At 40.1% G+C, this 19,461-nt stretch overlaps 2 protein-coding genes across 2 annotated transcripts; one reads left to right on the forward strand and one right to left on the reverse strand.

Moving 5' to 3' along the window:
* The first annotated feature begins 726 nt into the window (after positions 1-726).
* On the forward strand, positions 727-12,404 carry psmc6 (proteasome 26S subunit, ATPase 6). Its single transcript, XM_020091864.2, has 14 exons — positions 727-887; positions 1,323-1,402; positions 3,957-3,996; positions 4,102-4,154; positions 4,536-4,603; positions 7,163-7,277; positions 8,333-8,420; positions 8,645-8,706; positions 8,825-8,948; positions 9,371-9,432; positions 10,854-10,974; positions 11,065-11,145; positions 11,894-11,965; positions 12,054-12,404. Exons 1-14 carry the CDS (start codon positions 803-805, stop codon positions 12,170-12,172), a joined length of 1,170 nt encoding a protein of 389 aa, XP_019947423.1. The 5' UTR covers positions 727-802; the 3' UTR covers positions 12,173-12,404.
* Positions 12,405-12,784: 380 nt separating this feature from the next.
* cgrrf1 (cell growth regulator with ring finger domain 1) lies at positions 12,785-19,445 on the reverse strand. Its single transcript, XM_020091865.2, has 6 exons — positions 19,048-19,445; positions 18,259-18,395; positions 16,081-16,258; positions 15,095-15,242; positions 14,615-14,722; positions 12,785-14,035 (listed from the first exon to the last, which is right to left on the reverse strand). Exons 1-6 carry the CDS (start codon positions 19,149-19,151, stop codon positions 13,721-13,723), a joined length of 990 nt encoding a protein of 329 aa, XP_019947424.2. The 5' UTR covers positions 19,152-19,445; the 3' UTR covers positions 12,785-13,720.
* Positions 19,446-19,461: the final 16 nt, after the last annotated feature.

Raw genomic sequence — 19,461 nt, forward strand, 5'->3', positions numbered from 1 at the left:
TAAGCAGGCGCTTAGTTCGCTTATGCCTTGGGCTCTGGATTTACTACATATTGTTGAATATTCCCATCAAAGTATTAAAGTATTCCCATCTACCTCTCCAAGTGCTTATGTTTCCATAATTTTTAATTTTCTGTTTACTCTTTGATGGCTTTAATATATCCCTTGTCACTTTAAAGTTCTGCATTCAATTTCCAATTATCTTTTTTTACCTTAGTACTGCTTTGGGCATTTAGATTAAGGTGCACATTGCACATTGATCTGTTCATTTATAACTAGCTCTCCAAGTACTTATGTTTCCATAATTTTTAATTTTCTCTGTTTACTCTTTGATGGCTTTAATATATCCCTTGTCACTTTAAAGGTCTACATTCAATTTCCAATTATCTTTTTTACCTTAGTACTGCTTTGGGCATTTAGATTAAGGTGCACATTGCACATTGATCTGTTCATTTATAACTAGCTCTCCAAGTACTTATGTTTCCATAATTTTTAATTTTCTCTGTTTACTCTTTGATGGCTTTAATATATCCCTTGTCACTTTAAAGGTCTACATTCAATTTCCAATTATCTTTTTTACCTTAGTACTGCTTTGGGCATTTAGATTAAGGTGCACATTGCACATTGATCAGTTCATTTACAACTACTGTTTGGTTTGTCAGTATGATATATTTCATTATATTCCCCTGCCCGATCAACAAATGAATCCCAACCTGAGGGAGGCAGCAGTGTGCCGTACGATACCAAACCTGCCGGAAACCCAGAAAAACAAGAAGAAGAATTCCCCATAATTCAGTTGGGCATCATGGCGGACGGCAGAGAGAAGGCGCTGCAAGATTACAGAAAAAAATTACTCGAACACAAAGAAGTTGACGGGCGGTTAAAAGAATGTAAGAGACGTTTTAACTTGGTCGTTAGTCGTATAGCAGTGAAACACCCTGTCTGCTGTGGTGAGGTCCATGTTACATGATAGCAAGCATCAGCTAGCCGGGCAGGCAGTTAGTGCTTTGTCATGCAGTTAGCAACTTCGTGAAAATGAATGGAGGTGAAGCGGTCAGCGCTAGCAGTGCTAAGTTAGCTTACGAGGGAGCAATCAGACTCGACACTCACCAGACAGTCAGAAAGCTGCTCAATGGAAATGAAGTTAACGACAGTTCGTGCCTCCATTACTTTGTTAGAAGTGTTGCACTTGTGTTGTCAAGGCTATCGGGAGCTTTGGCTAAGCTAAACTTGGACAGCTAATGTGAACTCAGCGAGCACTTTGTGTTGTGGTCTAAAGCGTTCCATGTGAGTTTGTGTTAAATGTTGTTGGTTTTTTTTCCCAGTGAGAGAGCAACTGAGAGAACAAACCAAACAATACGAGAAGTCAGAGAACGACCTGAAGGCTCTGCAGAGCGTCGGACAGGTAAGAAGATGTCTGCCTTCTCTTATTGGCAGCGCACCCCATGGTCTTTGGTTCAAAACAATGTACACAGGGCTCACGTTGTTGACCCGATTTCAATCATGTGTTGTGATAGGGCTGGGTTAGGGTACACAGCTGCACTGAATATGCTTGAAATTCACGACACCGGAGCCAGAGGACTCATGGTTAGGTATGCATGGTATATATATTTAGGTTATGAGTATCAATCTGTATTTGACATTGGATCCACAAAATAGATGATGCCATTTTTGACAATGTACAAAACCTCAAGCTACGTTTATCTAGTGAGCAAAGAAAAGTGTACTGTTTATTTAACCAAGACTCAGCTGTTCTGTGTTATGGCCCTCAGTCATATCCTTCAGTCAGAAGATACTAAGGTTGGGGGGGTAGTCTTGTAGTTTGATTAATGCAAAACACCAGGAGATTTACTTCCGTCAAGAAAATTATGTTTTCGTTTTGTTTGTCTGTTAGTTTGTAACATTACGCAACTATTGGAGAGATTACCATTAATCTTGGAAGGTTGTGATTTGGGTCTGAAAAAGTATGCGGATGGAGGGGTGAGTGAAGTGTTTGAGTTCACAAAGCACTAACGTCTTAGGGGTAAACAGTGTTGCAGCAAAATTCAATACAATTGAAGTTACTTGTGACTCCTTTTTCAGACTTGCTCATGTGGTGTCATCCAAGTGTCCGAAAGCCCTAATGTGAGGAGGATATCAGAGAAAATTTAGACATGGTGTAAATAATTCTGTTTTTAATTTGAATGTCGGGGCTTCCGGACAAGGTGTAAAGAAAAACTACTTAAAATAAACCTTTTAACATGAGCCACAATGTGGCCACAGCTGCAGTTCTGGATCTGTGAACGATAAGGCACAGGGTCTCTGGGGAAGAAGTCAAGTCAGTCACATGTATTGATGAGACATTTCTTTGATGTGATGAGGGGGGGAGAAGAGGAAAGAGAAGCTCCATGTCCCCCGACATTCTAGACCTACAGCAGCATAACTAAGAGCAGGTCGAAGACAAGCCTGGACCAGCTCTAACTATAAGCTTTATCATAAAGGAAGGTTTTAAGCCTTCTCTTAAACGTAGAGAGGGTGTCTGCCTCCTGAACTGAAACTGGGAGATGATTCCACAGGAGAGGAGCTTGATAGATTGATTACGTGGCATCTATTGCACTTCTGTCCGTCCTGGGTGAGGGATCCCTCACATGTGGCTCTCACTGAGGTTTCTACATTCTTTTTCCTGTTAAAAGTTTTTTTTTTCTTTTTTAGTAGTCTTTCCTTACACTTGTTGAGGGTTAAGGGCAGAGGATGTCACACCTTGTTAAAGCCCTATGAGACAAATTGTGATTTGTGAATATGGGCTATACTAATAAAATTTGATTGATTGATAGCTGAAAGCTCTGGCTCCTAATCTACTTTTAGAAACTTTAGGGACAACAAGTAAGCCTGAATTCTAGGAGTGCAGTGCAATAGGGTGCTCATATGGTACTATGAGCTCTTTAAGGTATGCCATATTATTAAGGGCCTTGTAGGTGAGGAGGAGAATTTTACATTCTATTCTAGAATTAACTGGAAGCTAATATAGGCGATATTCTATAGTTTTATTTGTATAGCGCCAAATCATAATATACATTATCTCAAGGCACTTTATATAGAAAGTCAAGGCCTTAAAATATCACAATGAGCAGCACTTTGGCAACTGTAGAGAGAAAAACTCCCTCATTAACAGGGAGGAACAGGAAATGGTTCATTTCTAATAGTTAGAATTTTATTGTTAAAGAAGTTCACTAAGATACTGCTACTCAGGAATGGAGGAATGCTGGGTTTGATGGAGGTGTGACTCTCTGTCAGCCTGACTACAGTGCTGAAGAGAAACCTGGGGTTGTTTTTATTTTCCTCTATTAATGTGGAATAGTAAGCAGCTCTTGCTTTGTGGAGGGCCTTCTTATATACTTTAACACTATCTTTCCAGGCTAGATGATTTTCAACACAGTTGTTGTTAGAGCGCCACTTCCTTTCTTGTTTTCTTGACGCTTGTTTTAATTTATGTCTTGGAATTGTACCAGGGAACTAATTTACTATGTTTTACATGCTTCTTTTTTGTGGAGTCTAATGTTAATGATTTTATCGACGGATATGGCAGAGATAAATGTAATTGGAATTATTTCCTAAAATGTAGCTACTGCACTAAAAGGTAGACATCTAGAAAATGTTTTTTTCATTAATGGCATGTAGTCAGATTATGAGAATTCAAAGTTTATTGAATTATGGTCTGATAGAAATTGATTATTAGTAAGTAGTATTAGATATTCAATTTTGACACCGTATGGTATTGTCATTATTACTGTCTACATGAATATTAATGTCACTGATAATAACTCTGTTTTTAGGACTAAGCTTCATTTAAAAACTCAGGGAATTCCGTTAAAATTCATTCATTCATAAGCCCCTGGAGCACGGTAAACTACAGCGCTCACTGAGTGCCATGCCAGTTCACTCTGTCGTTACTAATCAAAGCTTTGCCTCGTTCCTTGTAGATTGTTGGAGAAGTGCTCAAACAGCTGACTGAAGAGAAATGTAAGTTCTCCCGAATCTCTCTACAAATTGCACAGATTGCACTTCTTAGATTTCACCTAGAAACTTGATGTCAATGTGAATTCTTTTGTGTGTGTGTAATTTCAGTCATTGTCAAGGCTACCAATGGCCCCCGATATGTGGTTGGATGCCGCAGACAGGTATGTGCTGAATCAGTGCTCATGGCTTTTTTTTTTTTTGTTGTATAGTAATTGTATCTATTAATTTCTCCGGGTTTTCCAAACACATTCTGATCCAGGACACAACGTTGATTGCGAAATGACTTCTTATCATACCATATAGTTAATGTGCTGTCAGGATTCGAGTGTGGCATATTTTTTTGAGACTGAAGGACATTTATGTCAAACAAAAATAGATGTTTTCCAAATTTGAACCTACGAGTTAGAAAAGTGAAAAAGAGAGTGTTCAATTTTAGGGTATTGTAAATCTGTCTCTTGCAGAAAAACTTGTTCATTTGACATACAAAGCATTTTCAGTGAATGCTGCCCTGTAAACTAATTGATACAATCTTTTTTTCTCAGTTGGATAAGTCGCAGCTGAAGCCGGGCACCAGAGTGGCTTTGGACATGACCACACTCACTATAATGAGGTAGGCCAGATGTGATCATCACTTTGAATCTGTGAAACTGTCTCACCGGCTAATAAGTTTTAACAGTACTTGTGTTATGCTGTACCCTGAACTGATGATTATAGTTTGCATCTTCCATTCAAGAAAGATTTGCATAGAATTGTTTAATAATCCCCTAAACACCTAGTGGTTGTTTTTCACAGCAGATGCACCTCCACACTCTTCATGTGTGAGTTAGAAATAGGACGGAGTGAGGTGACAAGTCTCTCAGATCCTGCCCCATCCTGTAGCAGAAGATGGCCTCTACACATGTGAAATGGTATCACAGCTTTTTGTCCGAGAGGAGACGTTACATTTTATAGATGTTGTCTCAAGCCATTTTCAGACATGTCCTGTGGAGGATATTCACAGAATTGGGTCTGCAGTTTTCCTTTTACACATGCACAACACTGTGGGGGGTTCTCTGCTCAGACATGTTCACAACAGCAACAAATTCTCCATAGGATTCTGGTGAGGGGCAGTGCTGCTGACAGAGGCAGGACCCCTGCGGAGATCACATGATACTGTTAACAGCATATTGACAGCGTTGACGGCTCTTATCAACAAAAACTCTCTTGACATCTTTTTTGGTGTCTTGTCTTTGTGTGTGGCACTGCTTTGTCACCCAGAGATTTCTTTTTTCATTTTTGTGTGCATCAACCCCCAACTTGTTCGTGGTGAATCCAGTGGGGGATTCCCTGCTGTGGTCACACATCGGATTCTGCCGACTTTCTGCAGGCTTTATAGTCGCAGGCCAGGCGGAGAAAGTCCGGAGACACTTACGCGACATTTGTGTTCACGCATACATGTACTGTGAAGAAACTATTTAGAACAGTGGGTGCTATTTAACTATAAATGGTCAATGCAAAGCTCCTCATAAATATTACATAATCCTGCTGACCAATGGGTCTCCACGGTGACTCATGACAGATTCACAGCATCAAGTGATGAGAGGAAGTGAAACTTTCTGTCAGTGACATCAAGGTGTTTGTTAGGGAGGTGGAGGTGAAGAGCAATTTAATGGGACAGCGGTGATGTCACTAATAAAGGAAATACACTGATACTCTGCTGCTGCTGTTAATACAGTGAGTGAAATTGAAGACGATGGAGCCTGAAATAAAAAGGCAAAAAAAATTGCTTCACACTTTCAGATTGTGAGGAAGCGCGTATCGACTGTACGTACTTTAATAATCCAGAGCTGCAGGATTATTACATTCAGAAACAGCTGTGAACAGAATTATTATTATATGCTTTTGTTTGTGCTGGGATGGTTCGGTTCCGTCGGTTGATCTAATACCGGACTGGACTCATCGCTGAACCCTCATTTCCTCCTCATCCAACCATTTGCATACGTCCATCACGCAGCATTACACACCGCAGTGTCACCATAGTATTTATATATTTAGAGCAAACAGAAAGTCACTTCAGGCATCAGTGGATCCTAACCTCCACTCTGGGATATTATTTGAAAATAGAAGTTTGAAAGTAAATAGTTTGTCTTTATTTTTGTGAGTGATCTCCAGTGTGCTCTGTGCGTCTGTGCACCTGATGGCACAGTCACGTTCACTGCAGCGATCTTACACACACTTTTCCTTAATGATACACGCACAGTGATGATATTATTAAAACTATTGATGACTTGTTTCTGCAACTCTGCAGTTTAATGGTATCTGGGTGTAATTTGCTGTAAGTTGTTTTATATCTTTTGCAATTGAAGGTTCTTATGGAACAGTTACAATCGCACAAGCACAACTGATGCTGTAGGTTTTAATGTTAATGATGAAGTGGATCAATAATCTGCTTCAGTTCAGCACCTCACGTCTGCATCAGCACTTTCCTGTCTCCAAAAGCGAATCCATTCTTTTGTTCAAAATAATAGGGGGGCTTTATTGTGAAATATTTGCATGAGCAGAAGATGCACTGCTTCATACTGTATAATACTGGTATTTATTTGAGTACAGAGGTCTACATACACTTTTGTGCAATGGAAATTGTCATATTTATGGTCATAGTCAAGGCAAACCCTACGTATATAAAATATTGTGCTGCAGTAGCAACTCCTCTGCAGAATATATTGTTGAACTGAGAAGAAAAATATCGTGCATTGAACAGATATGAATTGATATTAATGTGAATAGATAAAGTTGCATACCTGCCATTCTTTGTGTATAGTTATGCCAGTACATTGAGCCTTTAGCTGAAATTGCAAAAATAGTAAATATACCCTCCTAAGTGTTTTTTTTTTGGAAGATATCAGGGTTGTAGTTCTCGGCTTACATTTGGAAGTAAAAAGTAATTTTTGTTTACATGGTTTCATGTGAAATCATGTCCAGTTCTTTAGTGTTCTTCTCCCCTCTTTGGCTTATTGATACAGCCCTAGTGACTACATATATGTAGTTTGTCTTAAACTGTGGAATTTGTGTACAGTTTGCACCTTCAAGCTATAAATGTGTCACATAGGTTTGATAAAACAAAGTGTGCAAAACAAATGAACACAGGTAATGCGTATGTGCTCACCATGTGTTTCCTGTTCTTGTAAAGGTACCTGCCCAGAGAGGTGGACCCTCTGGTGTACAACATGTCTCATGAGGACCCTGGCAGCGTCTCCTACTCTGAAATTGGAGGCTTGTCTGAACAGATCCGTGAGCTGAGAGAGGTACAGCAACAACCTGCAATTGTATTACTCTGGATGCACACTTTTGGATTGTGTTGCGCACATTCTGATCCATGTTTTGGCAAAATTTGTAGTTTGTGTTGTTACAGTTTTTTCCAATTGCTAAAACACAATTTTGCAAACTAGCATGGTTTTATCAAAATACTTAACACAATTCACAAAACCACACACCCAAACTGCAAAATACCTCATATATCCTGCAAAATGAAGCACTGCAACGAAAACTACATATAGCATTATCAAAATCAAACTTTTGCACCAAATGGCACACCCTTCATTCATATTACCAGATTTTTGTCGAACCAACGACACACAGTTGGGCATAATGAAAAGCACTCTCATCTTTAGTATGCTTTGCCATAATACTAAAATAGTTCAGATCTTCAGATTGTTCACATGCACAGAAATATTTGCAGACACATACACATGCTGTTGAAACATTTTTTTTTTTTTTTCACTAAACAAGTCAGTGAAACATATGAACAGCAGATATATGTACATTGGAGTGAATAAAAATATGCTCACAAAAAACTGAAAAAGAAAATATATAGAAGAAAAAAAAGAGGCAAGAAAATAAAGTTGCTCACCTGTGGTCTTTTCACAGTGCTTACTTCCTGATTGGGTACCAATTAAATTGAGGTGTTTGGCCAGGTGGCACATATATTGACCAATTAGCTCATGTAGTGTCATTTTGAATGGCAGTGTTTTGAAATGGCAAACATGTGACTTTATGTCAGATTGTTGTGTCTTATAGAACCATGTTCAGTGCCTTTAAAAAGTGACATTTTGAATTTCAAAATGCCTGTAAAGTAGAAAATGTGTTTAGACCTTTGGAGACTTGAAAAGAGGTTTTGCTCTCTGTGTGTCAGTTTAAATAATTGTGCTATGCATGTCATTTTAGTGTTTTAGCAATTGTAAGAAAGTGTAAACAGAGGCTTTTGTAGAATGTGTGTTTTATGAGATGGACATTGTATGTATCCTTTTTTTCTGCTGATCATTGAGTCTAAAACAATGCTGCTGCTGCTGTTTTGTGGCAGGTTATTGAGCTGCCTCTGACCAACCCTGAGCTCTTCCAGAGAGTTGGAATCATCCCCCCTAAAGGCTGCCTGCTCTATGGACCTCCAGGTTAGTACTTCACTAAGGACTCTCCCACCTGTATTAGGCTACATCACTCACCATGACTTCCATGAATGCACATCACATTTGTTTGTGCAAAGAATGCAGGTTTGTTTTTCTGTCTGAATCTCATGAGAATCATATATATATGTTGATCATATTATTCAATTGAACTTGCACACTCATAATAGTAATGATGATGATAAAAATTGACTGAGATTTCTTTGCAACAGGCACTGGAAAGACTCTTCTTGCCAGAGCAGTAGCCAGTCAGCTGGACTGTAACTTCCTCAAGGTACATATGCTCCATTGTCATTGTGGAGTGGGAGTGAGTGTGTGAGTGTCTGAGTGAGTGAGTGTGTGTGTGTGTGTGTGTACTTACATACATGTACTTACATATGTGTACACGGCAGGTGGTATCCAGCTCCATTGTGGACAAGTATATTGGTGAGAGTGCCAGGTTGATTAGAGAGATGTTCAACTATGCCAGAGACCACCAGCCATGCATCATCTTTATGGATGAGATTGATGCCATCGGTGAGTAATGCCTAGAATCTACTTGTCTTTCCTGGGTCTTATGGATTTAATTTAGGTTTAATTGTTATTTAAGGCCGTGTGCCTTTTCTCATCTACTCTATTTGTAGGTGCACTCACACCTTTATGTACTAGCTGATTATACCAATTGTTAATGAGTAAAAAGGTGGTTGTCTAAAGATTGAATTTCTTTTTTTTTCGTCAATAAAAGTTTGGTAATTTGGAAAAGCAAGAAATAATTTCTACTAAACTACATGAATAAAACGACAGTATAAATGTAGCTTTAAGAAAAACTGAACAGTGATCATTATATCTCAGTTAAGCAATTATTATTACAAACTGGGAGCTTCACATAAACACACAGATTTAGAGCACCCTGAATCTTGACCACGTGTTTTGTCTTGTATGTGCGTTATTCCATGAAGGTGGCCGTCGTTTCTCTGAGGGAACCTCTGCTGACAGAGAGATTCAAAGGACACTGATGGAGGTAACACAGACACGCTTGTGGTACAATATGTGACATAAGAATTGGAGGAGTGCAAATTTCTTGATTCTTAAAAGCATCACATTGTGGATGTGGACGACTCTGCGTTGATGCAGTGACTGAAGATAATTGATTCATGTTCTTCGCTGCGTTCATTGTTTTAGCAGTTTTCTGAAAATAGGATAGGATAGGATAAATGCTCATTAAAGGTCAGGTCGTCCTCTATGTGTCAGAGTCTCTTCCCCTATGACCTATGCTCACTTTACACTTTACCAATAAACACCATCACTGACAGTTATTAGGACACAAACAGGACTGATGTTTCGTTTGTTTGTTTGAATTGCTCTAGATCTTATTAGACACGTTAAGACCTGCTACACTGACCACTGTCATAGACTTACTGTTGTAGTCTGATTTTTAAATTGAAGTCCTTTTTTTGTAAATTACAGCCCATTTGTTATAATAGTAACAATCTATAATACTTTCTAAAGCACTTTCTAAATAAAAACTGAGTTCATATTTGTTTGACTAATGAAAAAGCAATCTAGTGAAGATGCACACCTAATAATAATAATAATAATAATAATGGGTTATTGAGTCTAGATTGATTAGCAAAAATGCATTTTTTTGCAATTTTGCTATCAATCAGGCTTGTTCACAATCAAAGCAGCAGTATGGGCCAAAATATTTGCTTAAATGAGAAAAAGTATGTGTTGAGACAGGTGTGATCCCATTCAAAGGTGTCCTCAGTGTCTTGATATCAGTGTCTGGGACATTATGGCCACATAACAGGTCCTCTACACAGTTCTCCCTTACCCACTGCACTTTCACAATGAGTGGAAAGTATTAAACTATATATGTTGATTTTCAAGTGGCCACTGACACAATATCAACAATGAACACTTTGAAGTTTTTTTCCCAAAACAATTTCCTGGTAGGGCTGCAGTGCATTGATTAACTCGGCTCTTCATTACTCCTCACTCTTCTTGCCAGTCTTCCCCATCTGAATGCCAAAGTGCCCTTGGGCAAGATGCTGATGCACGAATTGCCCCTCATAGAAAAAAGTGCTGCTTAATAGATGCAAAGTAAAGAGCTTATGTTAAAGAGTTATATATACAAATACAAACCATTTACCAACTCGTAAACATCAAAATGTCTAAAAAGCTCTTTGCAGTTGTAGAAGCTTGTATTTACAGACAAACAGAATGAGAGCTGAAGCAAAATATCGTCCGTCTGCAGACTGCTGTGAGCAGCATGTTTGACTCTGTCTGTAAACTAAAAACTGCATCGCTGGAGCATTTTCTTGAAAGGTGTAACTTATTATTAGTAGTCGTAAGTGAAACTCTGAAAGTCAGTGCAATAGATTCATTAATAAAAGGCAGTGATTGAGTTGTTTAATGTACTGTGTGTGTGTGTTGCTTCAGCTGCTAAACCAGATGGACGGCTTTGACACGCTGCACAGAGTCAAGATGATCATGGCCACCAACAGACCTGACACTCTGGATCCCGCCCTGCTGCGACCTGGCAGACTGGACCGTAAAATCCGTAAGATCTCCTTCTGTCCCTGTTGAGGACCTGTTTGTAAGCTCTGTATGACGGCACACGGCTAAACAAATTTCTTATTGTGATCTTCAGACATTGAGCTACCCAATGAACAGGCTCGCCTGGACATCCTAAAGATCCACTCAAGTCCCATCACCAAGCACGGAGAAATAGGTACGGGACCCCTGGTGTAAACATTCAAACACAAATGACCCTCACAGTAAAATTCAGTTCCATATCGTCTGTCCTTGTCCCCTCACTTGTCCTCATCCAAATTTGATGCTGCACATGTGGTTTCAGAACTCGTGGTGCACACTACTGTGTAATACACTTAATTTTGGATTGAGAACTGATCATTTACATGAGTGATCATTCTGATTTTTATGTGATTCTCTGACATTTTGCACAATGGATTGTTTTATGTTCCATTTTGTAATGAGACAAGTAATTGGAGATAATTAATAACAGTTCTTTTGGAGCTAAACTAATTATATTGGCAGTTGGTCAACAAAATGTCTTAAGATTTATTTTTCATTCATCGTTTGACTTTCCTTTCTTGGATATTTCACAGAAACAGAAATTTCAAAATGTAGTTTGAACAATTTTTGTATTTTGAGCACAAACACAATTATTCATACATTCCACTCAGGGTGACAATATTTGAAAGTGCCACGTTTGCACAAGGTTCACTAGTCCTCCCTGCAGATGTCATAAATCACTTCTGTTTAAGTTGATGCCAAATCAGAGTAGCTGATGCCAAATGTGCAGTGTCTGCACAGCGATGTTAATGCATAGCCTCACAGGGGTTACCGTAACTAATTTCATCACATTAATGAACCATGTGTAATTGCAGTAGCAGCGCTCATAACTCCTTTTAATGGTGAACTTGCATAGCAAAAATTTTCCTTGTGCTTATTTTCAGATTATGAAGCCATAGTGAAACTGTCGGATGGCTTCAATGGAGCTGATCTGAGAAACGTGTGCACAGAAGCAGGTGGGATGTGAAGCTTTCTTTCAATATAATCATTCGTTTGATTTTTCTCAATTCGTGTTGTCCAATAACATCTGTTGTGTGGTTACAGGTCTGTTTGCGATCCGCGCTGACAGAGAGTATGTCACTCAGGAAGACTTCATGAAAGCCGTGCGGAAAGTGGCTGATTCAAAGAAGCTGGAGTCCAAGCTGGACTACAAACCTGTATAATCCCTCTGTGTGTCATAGTCATTTTCTCTACCTGATCTTTTTCATTACATTGTCGTTAATTTGCTGTATTCTATGCTACAAGGCCAGAGACAACAGGTTTTTGTTTGTGGGAAGCAGCATTAGAAAGAGGACATTGTCCTAACAGCTGCCAACAAATGACTTTCACTCATTAACTCCTGTTTCCACTTATATAAAGTAACTTCATGTACTGAAATATACCAAACTGTTGTAAGTTGTGTGCTTTTCACTTTCTTCTGTCATTCTTTTTTCTCATCACTGTCTTCTGAGTGTGGTGGAAACTCATCGGTCTCCAGAACTGATTCAACACATGGTGTTTCGAGTGGGAAACTTTGTTTCTGATCTTGCAAATAGTAATTGACAAAAGGTATTCTTGACTCACGGTGCTTTTACTATCTTATGCTGACCAACCTCCCTTTCAACACTTTCACATGTTAAGTTTACAATATGAGCCACATGGACCATCAAACCCTGGTCGTCTGTGTGACTGTATGGACCTTGTAGCACCCTCTGTTGATTGTCATTCAATCCATACCCAGACAAATGGGTACTGGTGTTTCCTCACTCTTTACAACAGAATACATGCATGTCAAATTGATCTCCAGTCCTCTTTAATTCTTCCTCAAAGCTCCTGGTTTACAATCACCTTCATGTACTTGGAGTCAGATGAAACATTAGTATTGGCTGTGGTTAATAAATACTGCACTGATGCTGTAAAAATTCAAACTAAGCAAAAACAAAGCAAATACATTCATATCGTGGATATTTAAATAAGCTGTACATGAGAATATTACAATATTGTGTGAGAATAAAATTATGCAGCTTTGTTTAGCCACAATATATTTAATATTATATACTATGTAGCTCATAATATACCAATACTAAAATCATTTAAAAAAATATTTCCAACTACCAACTGACCAGTTCAGCACGGATAGAACCACAGTACATATGATGAATTTGACTGGTGGCACAGCAGCAGGAATGTTACAGCTCCATTACCTATTTAAAAGCATGAGTTATCTTTAAGGAATGTTTTACCACTGTTGACATTTTGACATCAGATGTAAGGGACTTAAGCTTGCTGTAAGTCCAGCTGCTGTTAGACTGAACTCACTATATTCATTCAGTAGTCAGTCCAGTCTATCTGGAAAATGGCAAATGGACTGTATTCATATAGTGCTTTCCTAGTCTTGACCACTCAAGTTCTTTACAGTACCATTCACACATTCATATAGTGCATCGAATTGCTCTACCCCTCAGCCACAATTGCCCTACAGCATAGTCACAGTGACTGTGCTGGAGGCAGTCTAATGGAGTGGTCAGTGTTGTTTACAGCTGCTGCAGTGTAACTCACTGATTTAACTCGTAATACATGTCTACAGTCCAACTGAACTTTTCCAATAATGGTTCCATTTATGGAAACTGGGTGTAAAATTATGTAAATTCAGAGTTTCTTTAGCAGTGATGACTGCCTCATTGCATATTATTTAATAAGTGACACGGTCACATCCCACACTGAGTGGGGAGTCACGGTGCTGCAACTGGTTCCTGTGTCAGGACGAACGACTCCAGGACAAATGCCCTGCAAATGGGGCAGTGCTGGAAGTGTGACATACAGCAGTCACACACACAGGCGTGTCTGCAGGGCAGCAGCACCCTGTTCACTGCTGCATTCTGACAGACCACGCAGTCTCTGCCCGACCCTTCCGACCAGTCCTCCTCCTCCAGCACAGGACTCTGCTCCAGACTGTGTGCCGCCTCTGTGGGTTCACTGGGAGAGGTGCTCTGCTCAGAGTCAGGAGGCCCCGGCATCCCCCCGCTGTCAGTTGACATGAACAGAGGCTGCAGGAGACAGGAGGCGTAGCTGTATCACAAAAGGTACTTTGAACGTCATAGTTGAGAAAAACTGATGCTAACAATTACATGGCAGAAACATATCAACACGGAGGATTAGAGCACATCATGTGGTACAACCTGTCACGTGACAGGTTCAAGTGATGTGGAGATTGCACCTAAATTGTCACTGAGAATAAATCAATATCCTACCAGTGTTACAGAGTGATTTTATTATGCAGCCTAAAAGTTCTGTTTGCATAATAAATGACATCATTTGAATCTAAAGTACAATACACTTTGAAATGGAGCTATATTTCAATTCCCTGACAACATTGTTTCAACCTCCTCTAAACATCGAGATATTTGCTAAGGAGCCTCCAACTACAACTCAATTGCGGTGATGATATCAAGGTTACCTTGTGTAAAGCTTAGTCAGTGACAAAACACAGATCAATTTTTGCCTCAGTGTCCTCATGGAACAATATTCGATGCAACAAACTCCTTCAGCTAACCGCTGACTTCATACAAAGTATGACTGTGTGAAAAAAAAAAGTTACAACCTGCTTGAACCAAAAAGTGCATTACCTTTAACTCGAACATGTTCCCCTGTGAGGTCAGAAGGTATTGAAAAAGAATCCGAGCAGAAAGGCTGTATTTGTCATCGGGAACATGAATAACAGTCACACTGGCCACCTGAAAGAGGCAAAACAGCAAAAAGACTTCCTTTAAATGTAAATGTATTTAATTGGTTGTTGCTGTGATCAGGTGAGTGTGCATGTGTGTTGGGACAAAACAAAGCTCCTGACTTACATTGGCCTCTGGTCTCAGTTTGTTCAAAGTGGTGAAAATACAGAGATGAAACTGAGACACTGACTAAAGACATGGTTTTGATCACAGTTGGACCTTTGTCTGGTGAAAATGCTGATGAAAATGACTGACACACTGTCTTTCAGGAGTCAGTGTGCAGGCATTACTCTTTTCACTGAGTAATATGTATACAACCCCACCTCCTTCACTCGCCTCATCTGACACTTCCCCACATGTGTAGATGTGAGATGGACTCACAATGTTGTACATGTCTCTAGCTTCTGGCTCTGCCAACGTCAGCACAGCCACAAGAGGGTAGTGTGCCCTTGGCAGCAATCCAAAGTCTTTGATCCCCTGTTCAGCAGGAATCTGTGTGTGGTGTTCCTCGCTGTTGTCACTGCTGACACTGGGAGGATGGAGTCAAAGAGGCTGACAAGGAACAATGTATATCAGTCAAAAAGATAACTGCCTCAGCCATCAGGGACATATATAATATGTCACTATGATAAAATGACAGCACTGACTGCTGGGGGGGTGCTTTTGTGCTGCCCTGTGCTAATACATATTGGAGACACATTTCCACAGAGAAGGGGCCCAACATGGATGGGATATAACCTCAGGATAGTTCCACTGCAGCTATAGTGAAGACAAGAACAGAAAAATAAATAAAATAAATGGAGGATGAGCATCACAGTGACATGTGATGTCATTGTGTTGTCATCGTCAGCAAGCGCAGTTTAAAACAAATAGGGTGTTAAATTTAGGGTTGCGGTCTCAGCAAAGGCTCATAGTCCATACAATGCACTTCCTTGGGTCCTCAGAAACACATGCCCCAAGGTTAGAGTTGATCAGACGAGTGGTTGTTAAAAAAAATCAAAGAATGGGCAGACAGAGACAGACGGAAAAACAGTTTGACTGAGATTTCTGTAGTAGTAATGAATTGACTTAATGATGTGATTTGCGATGTACTGAGAGACACTCAGAAAACAAGATAAAAAATATTTTATATGTTTATAAGAAAGGGGGTTAGGGGAAAAGGGTCTGGCTTCAAACTCTATATATTTGTTGGGGAAGTCTTTATATTTCAGTATCAACTTTGATGATTTAATCTGGGACGTCACAGAATGTTGCAGTGTGTTCGTAAACTGAACCCTTTTTCTCCCATCAGGACATTTTTTGTTACCCTACTCACTGACAGGCACAGTCTGTTTCTGGTGAGTCTTTGTTATGACTGTAAAGGATACTGGAAACTCTGGCAGTGGTGGTAACGTAGGTGGAAGGCCTCCTGAAAATGTTGGGGGGTGCTGAGCCTCGGCCCGTGCTGGTGGGCTTGCAGCGCTCGCTGCACGGCGATGACCTCACATCCCCAGAAACAGCTCAGGATGCAGGGCTCCAGACAAAAAGGTCTCACTGACGCACCATCTGCAAGGGAATGTTTGCTAATGTCACCATGGCCCAGGACATGAAAGGAAAGGATACAACTCGCAGGTAGTAATACTGAATAAATACAGGCTGGGACATCTGGAGGCTTGAAGATTAATTACTGTCCATATTAATAGCTATCCAACTGGTTAATTGGCGATGTTCACAAATCACAAATGCTTTCTACTCCACAATGGACCCAGAACACATATATAGTATGTATTCAGTAACCAGAAATGATGAACTAAGGAGAACTTACAGGGCCAGATCATTGTCCTGTGAGGTCCCTGGGCACATGTCTTATGGAGCCCCCCTTCCTATATTGGTGTCTTTCTTGCCTATCTCCTCGCAAAATCATTCAATGCTGACAAGATCAGACTCTATTGATATCAGTGACAATGAGCTGAGATGTTTGTCACATGCTAAATATACCGACATACTGACAAACTGGGAGGATTGTAGCTTAAATCAAGGGAGAAATTGTTTGCTAAACAGAAATCAAATTGTGCCTTTGACGTTCGTTTCAAGAACTGCTAGCATAACAGTTGGCTGGTGTCGTAAATTACATGCACTCGGTGGTTAGCGTAATAATAATTTCACAATGAATACGGCTTCAGAATTTACAGTTATAATGTGACATGGGAAGGAATGTATGTAGGCAAATCAACGTCATGTTAGAACCATGCGTTAACTGACTGATTAAAGAACGATTATAGACTGCCCCAAGAAGAAGGTCATTGGCTCCCTCTGTTCAATATTTGGCTGGTTGTTAAAGTGGGTTTTGATTACATATAAACATCAACTTAAAAAATAATAAATTTCAATACTTTTATTCCCTTTAAAACTGCTTTTATATAATCTTGCCTCGTATTTTTTATGCTCTATTAAGATAATATAAAAAAATTTGCCCACATATATAATCAGATTACTTAAAGATGCACGCCATAATATCCAAAAATGCCATAATCATTTCATCAATCATCCAATCCAAACATTATTATTGTTGTTATCATTAAGATCATTATCTTATTATAATGCCAAGTTTGTTGATCAAATGATCAATAGTCAATTAAGTTGCTATCTAAGTAGTTAGACAGCTGAGTTTTAGGCCTATAGCTATTTAACTAGCTGGCTTTTTAGTGCAGCTAATTTGGCTGTACGAAAAAAATGGCAGCTAGCTAACTAATTTCTGTTAATAAGCTTAATCATATTGGCAGCTAGCTAGGGAAAAGGTGCAGCGTGATAAAACAAAGGGATAGCTAGTTATGGTAAGTCAAATGACAAACAGCTTGCCATTATATGACGTGCTTCAAACTGTCCTGTTATGCAGTATGAACTGACTTGCTGGTGAATATTGTCACAGTTTATTGTAGCAAGTCAACCAGTTGCTCCATTGTGCAGAAGCCATGTACTCTCCTAGGCTCTGGTTTTACTGCACTGTAGGATATGTACCCTAGTGGTTAGCTCATTCTTAAGCACAGGGCCTAAGGGTATGTACCAAGGGACCCAGGTGTGACACTTGATGTATGTACTGAGGGGCCCGGGGGCCCTTGTTGTGAACTCAGGGTTTAACCGTGGAGAGGCCCAGTGACGCTCACACTGTAGGTGCTGAGGGGCCAAGGGCCCTAATGGTCAGCTAACATTTCAAACACCAAGGGGTCTGGGGGCTCTCACATTGTAAGCACTGAGGGCTCTGGGGGGCCCTAGTAGTTAACTCATGCTATAAGCACCCAGGTTGGCAGTCCGAGACCTCGGGGCACTAGCCTGGTAAGTAATCCAGCCTTCGGTACTTACTTTAGTTTGTTGGGTACAGATATCCACACATGGGAGCTTTACAAAACCTCTTCTACACATGCGGTACAGGAGGGGTTAACTCATCCCCTTTTATGTCTTTGTTACATTTGGTCGATAGTAAGAGCATTTCAGAAACGTAAAATTCAGGTTAAGACAAATTACCATTCCCGGTCACTCTCTATATTATTGATAATGATGGTTCTCACCAGTGACAGATGCTGTCCCTGAGCCCATCTCCAAGGCGAAGGGATTCGTCACCTGGACCATTTGCTTCTCGGGGGTCGGTAGGATGGACTCCGTCTCATCTGAGCTACGAAGAATCGCAGGGACATCGAAGCCAAACCTGCAGGACGGAGACCCAGTGAGTACAGTGCAAAAGTAATTGTCCGTTCTCTCTTCATCTTATATCAGGGAAAAATGTGTTGTTCTCATCTTTTGAGTCAGACCCACTTTACTGACTTAACTGAAATGCTGTGGATCTCTATCGCTTTTGTCTGCACACCACAAACATCCAAACTGAATGGGGAAACTGCCATAAAATGCAGTGACGCATACTTATGAACTATCCACAGAGTTTCATCTTGTATTAGTTAAGTGCTGCACAGTCCCTGCCATGCTGTGATCACCTCTATAGTTATTAGTAGTCTGCCTCATATTTGGCAACAAATCTGTAACCTATTAATGATTCCACTCATTAATCCTGATAGATGATTCTCTTATACCTGACAGTACACATGCTACTTTGTGATCCCAGCTCTGGTATCACTCTGTGCTAGATCCAACAGACTTTCATTTCACCAGCACAAAATCACTGGTTGGTCGAGGGGCACCTAATCCTTGTTAAACATTCACTGTCAGCTCATTGGATTTGAATGTGTGAAAATGTGGCAGTGGTGAATTATGGTGTCATGAAAACCATGGAAAAGCTGTGAAAATAAAACATCCAGCTGCTGCCAAAAGCTGTGGCTAAGCTAACTTGGCTAAATATCACTTACCAGCCGAGCACCACGGCAGCGGTAACAACGAAACACAAAGACACCACACTGATGTAGAACACAGGGGAGTACTCGTACAGCGTGACCAGGAACACAGCTGCCATTTTACATTGCTTGAGTCCGAGAGAACAGCAATTTATTAAAAGTAAACTCGCTCGGTCGCGGCCATGACACCAACACCACAGATCGCACTACGGTGGCCGAGAAGGTCACAACATATGCGCAAACACTGGGTTTCATTCTTATATTCTACATGTTTCAGTTTGAACGCAAGGGAACTCAACAGTCGCTTCAAAAGAACACGCTGGGGTGAAATATTTGACCGATTGATCTCAGTCACAACTCGAGGTCGTTGTGTTCAGGACTATATACAGTCTATGGTTCAGGATAAAAAAACCTAGATGAGTAAAGCGC

This window comes from Paralichthys olivaceus, chromosome 19, assembly GCF_024713975.1.
Source record: "Paralichthys olivaceus isolate ysfri-2021 chromosome 19, ASM2471397v2, whole genome shotgun sequence".
Taxonomy (NCBI): Eukaryota; Metazoa; Chordata; class Actinopteri; order Pleuronectiformes; family Paralichthyidae; genus Paralichthys; species Paralichthys olivaceus.

Bases quoted from the DNA above. Each gene is read 5' to 3' on its own strand.
- psmc6 (XM_020091864.2), top strand. From the start codon at position 803: ATGGCGGACGGCAGAGAGAAGGCGCTGCAAGATTACAGAAAAAAATTA. The intron at 8,949-9,370 runs GTGAGTAATGCC...TATTCCATGAAG, and splicing joins GGATGAGATTGATGCCATCG to GTGGCCGTCGTTTCTCTGAG. The intron at 10,975-11,064 runs GTAAGATCTCCT...TGTGATCTTCAG, and splicing joins CAGACTGGACCGTAAAATCC to ACATTGAGCTACCCAATGAA.
- cgrrf1 (XM_020091865.2), bottom strand. From the start codon at position 19,151: ATGGCAGCTGTGTTCCTGGTCACGCTGTACGAGTACTCCCCTGTGTTC. The intron at 18,396-19,047 runs GTAAGTGATATT...TCCGTCCTGCAG, and splicing joins GCTGCCGTGGTGCTCGGCTG to GTTTGGCTTCGATGTCCCTG. The intron at 16,259-18,258 runs GTGAGAACCATC...ATTCCCTTGCAG, and splicing joins AGGGACAGCATCTGTCACTG to ATGGTGCGTCAGTGAGACCT.